Source organism: Aphis gossypii, chromosome 3 (assembly GCF_020184175.1).
Source record: "Aphis gossypii isolate Hap1 chromosome 3, ASM2018417v2, whole genome shotgun sequence".
Classification (NCBI taxonomy): domain Eukaryota; kingdom Metazoa; phylum Arthropoda; class Insecta; order Hemiptera; family Aphididae; genus Aphis; species Aphis gossypii.
In genome coordinates this window covers 16,449,089-16,459,767 of record NC_065532.1, presented here as the reverse complement: position 1 = coordinate 16,459,767, position 10,679 = coordinate 16,449,089, and the positions used below count along the sequence as shown (strand labels likewise).

The 10,679-nt window shown below is 27.7% G+C and overlaps 2 protein-coding genes across 4 annotated transcripts; one reads left to right on the top strand and one right to left on the bottom strand.

Annotated features, from left to right (window-relative positions):
- Positions 1 to 767: 767 nt before the first annotated feature.
- Positions 768 to 6,753, bottom strand: LOC114125671 (ankyrin repeat and KH domain-containing protein mask-1-like). Of its 3 annotated transcripts, none has more exons than XM_050202745.1 (4): positions 6,176 to 6,753; positions 5,629 to 5,792; positions 2,627 to 2,687; positions 768 to 2,557 (listed from the first exon to the last, which is right to left on the bottom strand). In XM_050202745.1, the coding sequence occupies exons 3-4, from the start codon at positions 2,666 to 2,668 to the stop codon at positions 1,436 to 1,438; spliced, it is 1,164 nt and encodes a 387-aa protein (XP_050058702.1). In that variant the 5' UTR covers positions 2,669 to 2,687; positions 5,629 to 5,792; positions 6,176 to 6,753; the 3' UTR covers positions 768 to 1,435. The 3 variants fall into 3 exon arrangements, with proteins under 3 accessions (XP_050058702.1, XP_050058703.1, XP_027845238.2); XM_050202746.1 differs by lacking the exon at positions 6,176 to 6,753 and adding an exon at positions 6,008 to 6,163; XM_027989437.2 differs by lacking the exon at positions 5,629 to 5,792.
- Positions 6,754 to 6,915: 162 nt separating this feature from the next.
- Positions 6,916 to 8,774, top strand: LOC114125672 (mitochondrial import inner membrane translocase subunit Tim16). Its single transcript, XM_050202749.1, has 2 exons — positions 6,916 to 7,268; positions 8,482 to 8,774. Exons 1-2 carry the CDS (start codon positions 7,064 to 7,066, stop codon positions 8,646 to 8,648), a joined length of 372 nt encoding a protein of 123 aa, XP_050058706.1. The 5' UTR covers positions 6,916 to 7,063; the 3' UTR covers positions 8,649 to 8,774.
- The last annotated feature ends 1,905 nt before the right edge of the window (positions 8,775 to 10,679 follow it).

Genomic DNA, 10,679 nt, shown 5'->3' with positions numbered 1-10,679 from the left:
AAGACTGCCTTTCAACGAAAAGTACTGTACCTACTTATCACCTACATAGAAAACTAAGTTAATCGAGTGAATTTAATTAGTATTTATTTAATTTATATAATTGTATGTAGGTATATTCAATAGAGTAGGCCAAGGGTTTTGGCAATGATGCAATGTAGCTTAATGGTGTAGCAAAAAATTGAAAGTGATTGCTAGGTAAATTTAATTCGACCATTTTTACTGTAATTCCATCTAATCTAGGAGAAGTCATATCTTAAGAATTTTATAGCTTTTATTGCCAATTAAACTAAAATTATTTAATGAAATATCTGTGGCGATAGTGGTTAGTTGTTTAGTAGGTGTCTATATTGTCTGTGGCGTGTATTAATTGTTTTAGTCTGTAGTCTGTTCTATTTAGTTACATGTGTTTAGAGCTGCATTTGTAAAATATTTATTAATGCAATTTGATATTTCTTTTGATTTATCTATTATAATATTGTACATTTATTTTTACCAAATTTATTAACAAGAGTGACTAGAATTAGTTTAGTCATTTTAGCACGGTTTATTGCTTCTTTAATAATTTCCCAATTTTGAATAATTTTTTACTTTTTCTTTTCACAGTTAAGTGAAGTTTATCTCTAAAATGAATTAATAAAATAATTACTGCCATGTTCCCACAGTTTAATCTTTGATGATGTTTTTCTTTTTGAAGATTAGTTACTTTTTTCTTTATTTAAAATGTCTATACATTAATTTTTAACAAAATGTACATTAGAATTGTTCAATATTGATGATCAATTGTACTTTAATGATATATGTTGAACATGGAATATTAGATTAAATAATTTGAATTTTACAAGTAAATCTAGTACAAGTAGTAAATATTAATTAAATATATTATTACAAACAAACATAGATACAGATGTTAGCACAATACCCCCCCCCCTTCAAAATGGTGTAAATTAATATATTTTTATGTACCAGGCTTTTTATGTCAAAATGATTTGATTTGATTTCTAGAAAATTCTATATATTCTGTGAGCTCATCCCACCTTAAAAAGATTAAACATCTAAATCCATGCCTGATTATAGGTTATAACATCTAAATGTTTATATTTTTATTTTATACTGGATACTAAATACTAAATACTAAATATATTCTTAGGAAGATTACATTTGACATACATTTTAGTAAACAATTTTGTATTGGTCAGATTTATCCATTATACATATAAAATGTGATTTCAACCTAAAATAAGTATATAATGTAATAATATTATAAATATATTATATTTAATCATATATTTACTTTCAAATATTATTGTTTTGGCTTTATAATTTAATTTAATTTAACAAATATAAATTCTTATTTTAAACTAATTTAAATTTCTTAAGTAAATAATACATTCTTAAATTAACATTTTAAAATATTTATTTACATTTAATTTTACTCTCACCAATCTACAAACCGACGGCAATACTCTAAACAATTTAAATGTTCATCTCGTGCAGCGGCTGTGCACGTGTTTCTGGATATAAGACAACCTTGAGCATGAGCAAACATGAGACATTGTAAGTGGCCACCAGCTGCAGCTTTGGTGCACACGTGTCTTCCCCATTCACATCCAATTTTAACGCAAAATTTCAAACATTCCAAGTTCCCGTGTTTTGCAGCAGTAGCACAGGTTAATTTTCTTATTTCGCATCCTAAACTATACAAGTATTTCATACATTCCACACTTCCTCCAATTGCAGCTTTTTCCAAAATATTTAAACCCAATGGACATCCGTGTCTTTGTGCATATAATAAACAATGAAAATGTCCCCCAAGTGCAGCGTTATTTGTTGTTTCTTCATCCCATCTACATCTATTTCTATGTGCATATTTTAAACATTGCAAATGTCCACCTCTTGCTGCGGCTGCACATGTTTTTGCGGTTAAGGTACTTCCTTTTCTGTGAGCATATTTTAAACAATCCAAGTAACCACCAGCTGCTGCTTTGGTGCAAGTCTTTATTCCCCACGGGCATCCAATTTCATGAGCATATTTTAAACATTCTAAAAAACCACTTTCCGCAGCAGCAGTGCATGCAAGCATTGTCAACTGACATCCAGTTTCGTACAAATACTTCATACACTCTAAGTGTCCGCCTTTAGCAGAGTCTTTTAAAATATTATCGCCATATGGACATCCATGCTCATGAGCATATTTTAAGCAATCAAGATGTCCATTTTTTGCAGCTTTCTTGCATGTTTTATAGCTCCATGAATATCCATTTTCATGAGCAAATCTCAAGCAGTCCATATGCCCAACTCTTGCAGCTTCAAAACATGCTACCCTAAAGCTCTCACCATACACAAAGAGACAATCTATATGAACTGGATCATATGGCAAATCAAGATTTCTTTTCAAGATATGAAATATTTGGCGACAGCAGTTTTGTATGTCTACTTCTGGTGCATTCTTAATTCTGTTGTACTCTTTTCTTTGGAAGTCAATACAAGCATAATACGCTAATTTACTTAATGAAAATACTGTACGTGTATCACTATCATTAGAAAAACATACACGGTCCTATAAAAACAAGAACAGTGTTAAATCCATAGAATTTTAAAACACTAAAATATAAAAAATTATAATTACTTTAGGGTTTTCAGTAGTCATACAAGGACATACAATATCCATTTCAATTTTTTTTTGTACTCTGTAAAAATACAAAGTAGAATAGACATACATATAATGAACAATGATAACTTATTAATATTAATTTGAAATGTAGCAGGAATAAATTATCATATTATTATAAATACTAAATATAATATCTAACTCTAGTCTCAATCCTCAACTAGAACATCTATTTACTTTATTATATTTATATTTAATTAATTATTACTTTATTGCGTAATTATATAAGTATATTACAGTAAACAGATTATGATATCCATGAACTCCATATACCAGATGCGAGCTTATAGCTCAGTTGGTATACCTATCAGCTATTATTAATGTAATTTATTGTAACTATGTAACTGTAATTGATTTGGCTGAATAAAAATAAATAAATAAATTTACTATACATAGTGATTAATGACATGAAGATTAAATTATGAAGAATATCATAAAAAAATCTTAAACCAAGACCAAGGTGTGTACTAAGAAGAATTTTATAAATTATTATTTAATAAAAAATATTATGTTAAAACCAGAAATTATAAACTATAAATATTTATACTTTTAAGATTTGTAAAAACATAATAACTTATTAAGACTATCCCAAAACCAAAATGTAAAGTACAACGTTTTAGGAATTATTTGACCAATATCAAGAGTGGACTGGTCCACTGTCCAGTAGGATAGTAGGCCTTTGTACTATGTGACTTTTCATCAATAAGCATCAAGAGGCCATTATTTAAGAATTGCTCTTTTAAAATCTTTATTATTCTTAACTAGGATTTCTGAATTTGATAATATGTAGAGCACATACACTGTGGCAATATTCTTATTTATTACATTATTATAAACATTTTAGTATTCTTAAAACATGAATTTATATAGAGCTTATAAGTACATAGTAAGTTTTTCTGTAATTCAAGTCAAACATGAGCAAGAGTTCAGTAAACAAAAAATAATTAAGAACTGCTTACACTTATCATTTATCAATGTTACAAGAATGTTTAGAAGCTTATGTCTTTGACATTCTCAAACAATCGTTAGAGTTATTTAATAATCTACTATCAATATAACCTTTTTTCATTCATACTTATAAAGTTAAATTTATATATAACTATTATGTTTACTATATATTTTATTGTACACTGTGTTTTAAATGTTTTAATAAAATAGGTTTTAATTCTATAGTGTAGTAGTGTATTGTTTTAAAATAAATCAAATGTATTTATTCAAAAATTGTTAATTTTTATGAGATAAAAATATCAAGATTAAAAGCAATAATTTAATTTTATAGAATTTTATGCTAACCATAAATACTACTAATTCTCAAAATATAAACTAGGGTTATTTATTATAACAAACCAATTATAATAAACATTAAACACTGATGATGTTTTAAATTTTAATTTTGAAAAACAAGTTCTATGAGTATGCATTTAATAATGAATGAAAAAATAATTAAATTAAGTAGATTTTTACTGACCCAGTCCACTCTTGACCTATGTATACAAGGATCTTATTTGAACCAGTTACAATCAATAACAGTATTTAGGCAATTTCCACCAAAAACCTATCACTAAGATTAAGAATTTTAGATATCTGGAATTATTATTTAAAATTACAAAGCTTAATCTTATTCACTAACATTGTAATGTGATATTTAAACTTTCCAAGTACTTATGGTATATAGTATACTGTAAACAGAGAAACCTTTGAAAACTGTAGGTCATAAATATTTTGTTCGTTATTCAGAGAGGGTACATTTTTTTAATTCATTAAGGGGTACATAAGTACATGGAAAAAATATGTGTTAGATTACATTATATTAGAATATAATATTATTATTTAATGTTTTAATAATATAATAATTTTAATATTTAAACAATACCTACACATTTAAATAAATATAAAATAAGGAATGCAAACATACAGTTAAATAATTTAAGAGTTGAGATTCAGTTAAGATCAGATACTATTTTTTTTAAATATTTATTACAACACTGTCAAGCATTGCGAAGAAAATAATGTGGTGATACCCAAAGTTATAAAACATAAAATATCCACAAGAATTGATTATGTTTTAAATAATCAATACTTTGCTGACACGAAAAAAGAAGAATATTGTGCTTTTGAAGTTGACTACAAGAATTTAAATGGGGAAATTCTAATTCTAAGAAATATACCTAGTGTTCTATAGGGTTTCACTTCAAAAATCATATTTAATGTTTGAGTTTCTTAATCAAAATAATCAAAAACCATTTTGTTTTTGGAATTTTATAAAGTTATTGTACTTTTTAGCACAGCACAATACCAGTAACAAGTTGCTCTTGTGAGAGAGCATTTTTGAAATGAAAGATGGTTAAATCAAAACTTTGCAGTACAATGATTCAACTAAGACTTGGTTCATTAATGATTTTATTTATTGAACAGCAAATGACCAATAACTTTAACTATAGTAATATAAAAAAAATCAAAGTTATGACACCATAAAAACGTCTAGAGTTATAAGGGTAATTAATTAAAAAAATAAAATAAATTATAATTCTACTAAAATGTAATATCAACAAAATAAAAGTAGTACTTATCGGTTATCATGACTACCTAACCGAATAACTGTACCTTGGGGCATTTGTTGGTAAATGATGGAATGCTTTTTAGTTAAAGTTAAAGATAGGAACGCACTTTAACTTATATAGGCAATAAAAGATAATATAAACCAATACAATTTTCACAGGGAATTAGGGGCCAGTGGCAACTCGCTTAAAAATGAAAATATCTTTCGATTTGCTATGCAACACCACCTAAGGTAGGTAACAGGGTTAAAAAACAATGCCCATAATTTTGCTAACAGTAACAGTTGATAATTTTTTTAAATTATGTCATATAAAGAAAGGTAGTTGTGATAACCGATAAGTACCATACATTTTTTTATTACACATATTATTCAATTTTTAAGAAACTTTTCTTAGCCATACCTGCAAATAAATCTTATACACGCCTATGCATAAATTACATGAATACAATTCAACTTGGTGTGAAAAAATCTGTTTTTGAATGAGTTTGTTATCATTATACTAGTGAAAGCATTTTTTTGATATTCGTTTTTTTCCAATTGAAAAGTAACGAAAATGTCCCATTCCTAAAAAAAAATAATTCTGTTGGTAGGTGGTAGGTAAGTGTTCGTATGGGGATGTTTCACTGTATTTGGTTATTACAGGTGAAAAATAATATCCAAACAAACTTTTTTAACAATAATAAACTTTTAGACATTACAATGTAATATTAATTCAATAATTCAAAGGTAACTAAATATGTAACTATGTTTAAAAATATAATTTTAAAACAGTGACATACCTTGATGAGGCTGAGAAAAAATGAAACAATGATTTACTATTATCTGATTAATATTTAACTAGGTAGGTATGTATCTATTTAGGATTTTAACACGAGTTGATTTTTTTTCTTTTGAGGGTTTGGGAGATGAAGTCTCCCAACATCGGTAGTTTATACCGACTTACTTACCAACTTAGTACGAACCAAGCGGCAAGCACTGGTCAGTGAAGGAAATGGACCCGCAAACCACACCGAGTAGGTAAAATGGTACCGTGCGTCCACACCAATTTACGTGTAGACTAGGGTAGACCAGAGCACGACGTCTGGGTCAAAATGCTCCTGCGATGAAAGTAAATTCGAATTTCGAATTATGGATATCACATGCGATCATCTAGACGTGCTAATGGCGAGTGGTTCGACACGAATATCAACTAATAGCCATAGTTTCAGTGTTCGGCGATGATCGATTGAAAGGCATTTGGAAAATCATACAAATTTCAAATTACAACTGCTACTATGAGATGAGACTAACGCGTCAGCGCTGACGACGCGCTTGGAACTTCAGAACTCAGAAGTTAAAAATGAGAGAGCCTACCAGACGCCTGTGGAATTGGAATAGCAGTGAGACTTAATCAGACCAATATTCTGTATGTCATACCGATTACCGATTTCTGACCGTCGCGGCGTTACAATACGATAACACATTAATTAATTTTGTGATACCAAATTAATTGAATATAACATAATTATTCTTAATCTACTTAATTTTATCGCACACGGTCCGTCATGTTTCGATAAAATGATAATTTATATTTTATTTTACAACAGTCCCACACTCCCACCGACTCAACAGGCTACACAGACAGTGCAGCCAGGTTACCCAGGACGGGACATAACGTGAAGCAGCTGCTACGAAGCACGATTTAAGATATATCTTAAATCGTGCTACGAAGGGAGCCGTGTCGTGCCGCCGATTCACTATCGTAGTATCGTAAACTATCGTTATCAGCTGCAGTTGCAACTGCAGTATCGAGGTGATAACGAGAGTCCGCACTTCCGCGGGACGACGTCCGAACCATGGCCAAATACATCGTGCAAATAATAATCATCGGCTCTCAGATTGTCGGCAAGGCGCTGACCAAAGCTCTCAAACAGGAATACGCCGCAAGTCAGGAGTCCGCTCGTAGGGCTGGTGGAGGACGTGCCGGCGCAGCTCATGCCGCTGCCAATGCCAAGGCCGGCATCACGTTGGAGGAGGCCAAACAGATATTGAACGTCAAAGGTACGTGCTTTCATTCGCGAGTTTGTACACGACATCTGGAGTTTAGTTTTAAAACAAATTTTTCCGATCATGAATGATCTAAAAATCTTCTCTCTAACACTCTTTACTTCACTATGAATACACAAACGAATCAGAAATCCAGTAATGCATAATATAGGATATTACCTCATATATTGAACAAAAAATATTTTGCTCAGCTGGCTTTCTTGGCAGGTATTTAATCATGTTTGGCACAAAGGGTTTTTATACAGACTTATCTTCCTATACGTCTTCACTCCTACAACTAAAATTCTTTTTTATTCTTTTCCATAATTATGCACGCAGGGTGTGCGATTGTATGTATTATTAATTGTTATTAATAGTATATTGTATGACAAGGGTGGGAAGTTCACTACTTTACTTTTATTCTTTGGATGTTGGATAGCTAAAAATTATTATAAAAAGCTTAATAATTATATATCACCATAAAAATTAATATATTTTTTTTATTTCTGAATTACACAATCCATAAATATTTTTTTTACAATAAGTATAAGTTACAGCGATGGTATTTAAAAATATTAATATATATATATATATAAAAATAAAAAACAAGATAAAAAATTTTTAATATTTACATAATAATATCAAGATAGTATAGTGGCATGGTGAAGTGAAAATATTACAGAGGCAAGTAACATTAAGCCCGATGACCCACCTACCTCTCTACTATAGATTCAAATAGAGTTTTTTTTATCTAACCCTCCAAAACTTAAATCTTAGAGGCAATTGCCTCTGAAATTACTCTTCGCCATGCCACTGAGATAGACGATAGTAGACTTGTGTAAAGGAGCCAACTGATATTAAGACTTCAAGACAATTAATATTTACTATTTATTTTTTTTAACATCAATAGTCTTTTATAAAATAAAAAATATATTTTTATAAAAGGTATACAAGTTTATAAAATTATAAAATCAACTTTTATAATATTTGTGTTTTTTGTACATTATTTTTATTTTTTAATCATAGAGCATAGATACTTTATCCTCCATTAATAGCCATACTTCCAACTTTATTAAAAAAAAAAAAAATGTGTTCCTAAAGTTAGCATGTTGTATAAATTTTACCTATATATAATATAAATGAACATATTATTTAATTGTTAAATGTACCTATAATCAATTATTTAACACAAAGAAATTACTTATTTATATTTAAATTTATTTTTTAGATATGACACAAGATGAAATTCAGAAAAGATATGAATATTTATTCAGAATAAATGATAAATCACAAGGTGGTTCATTTTACCTACAGTCAAAAATATACAGAGCTAAAGAACGACTAGATAAAGAAATTACCAATAAAAGTAGTGAAAAAGCGAAAAAAGTAGAATAGGTAACTAATATAATATTACTTTATGTGTTAATAAACATGTATAATTTTGTTAAAATAAAATAAAAACAATTATTTTCTAATTTAGTCAATTGTATCAAAATATATAATAAATTGCAAAACTAAAAATGTTAAGTGTTTTTTATATTATATCTGCAAGGTGGCATACAAGAACATTTGTTATTGCTGGAGATTTTAACATGGTGACTGAATTTGAGGGATAATACTGAATTCTACATATTATTAATATGTTATTATGAAGGTGAAGCTTTACAGTATTTGGTGTTGAAATCAGATAATAATATTATTAAATAAAAAAAAAAAAACAGGATTCATATTTTTAAATCCATTGGGTAAATTTAGCTATAGTCATTGTATGTCGAGGGGGACAAAGTTCAATGTCGTATTATTATGATAGCTTATATGAAAACAAATTATATTATACTCATAGTGTAGTGTGATATTAAGTAAATTTATTAGGTTCTGCAATATTTAAAAACCATTAAAGGAATACTTACCAAATTTTCGAAGTTAATTACAAATAACAAATGTTTATGCCATTTATAATGGATTGATAAGAGTAGTAGTTTATGGATGACAATAAGTCTTTTAATATCGTTGAAACAACAGTTTAGTATAAATACTAAAAAAACGAGTGTGGTGGTATTTGTAAACTGTGAAGTCATTGGTTTATTAATTTTGTACTAAAGTGTAAATAAAAATATTATTTGTTTCAAACTTTATTTTAAAATAAACCCTTTACAAAGTTTGACACATTTAACTAAAATTATTGTACCATATTTTTAATTTTTAATATAAACTTGTTCATTGTTTGTATTAAGTATACTTTTTGTATAGAAAGTAATAAAAAATGTTTTTTTTTTTTTTTTATAAATGAAGAAAAATGTACTTGAATTGAATAATTATATTATTTTTTTTATTGCTAAATATAATTAAAATTTAGTATTGTAATGTGTAATTAATAATTATAAGAATCTTGACACCTTTCGGTTTTTTTAAACATTAAATTTGGACAACCATTTGTACAATTGGTTATTAATACAATTGAATTAAAATAAACAATTAATTATAACTTATAAGCTTAATAGAAATTTAATATTATTGGTTCATGAGTACTGGAGTACTTACAGGTTTTGTATAAAATCTAAGGCACAGTTATACCATCAAAAAATAGTCATTACCTACTTGATACAGCCAGTCTTAAATTATTTGATTGTTTAATCTTGACAAATAACAGAATTAACTATGTTAATCTCAGTAAAATTGTTAATATGGTGATAAACTTTTGAAATTACGGTATAACCAATTTTCTTTGTATTACAAAAATGAAAAAATAAGAAATAGTTTTAATTTTTATTAACTCAATTAATCTGTTTTATCAAAATGTTTTAAAAGTTTATAATATATTTTTGAACTTTTTTTAGGAGTTTATAACTTACATATTTTAGCCATAACTTTATGACTAGGTAAATATAAATTTAGTCCAACAATAGCATAGTAATTAGTAATTACATTGCTAGTCATAATAGTTAAGTTCTATATGATTATTATACGAGTCTAGATATAAGACTTATTTAGTATTGTTTATAAATACTTATAAATTGTATAATCAATAGAATAAGGTTTCTAGCTTAAAATTTAAATTAGCTGTTTGAGGATATAGTAAATACCTGCATGAACCAAGAGGGACAGACACTTAATTAAGTTATCAGATCTGTGCTTGTTTTCTGTAAGAAAAATTGTAAGTAATGTTTTATATTTGTTTTGTTTGTACTTAATTAACATGATACAATATTTTAACAGTAAAAACTACAGTATTTAAACAATTATACCAGATAGGCAAGACTATAAAATAAAGTAATACAGATCTAACCGAGCAAGGTTTATTTGTGAAAAATTGTAGGTCAGGCTAGATTGCCAAAAAAATTATGGAACAAAGAAAAAACCCACAAAATGTTAGGCAAACAGATCACTGTAACAGTATAAATAAAAAAAATTCAACTACTTAATGAC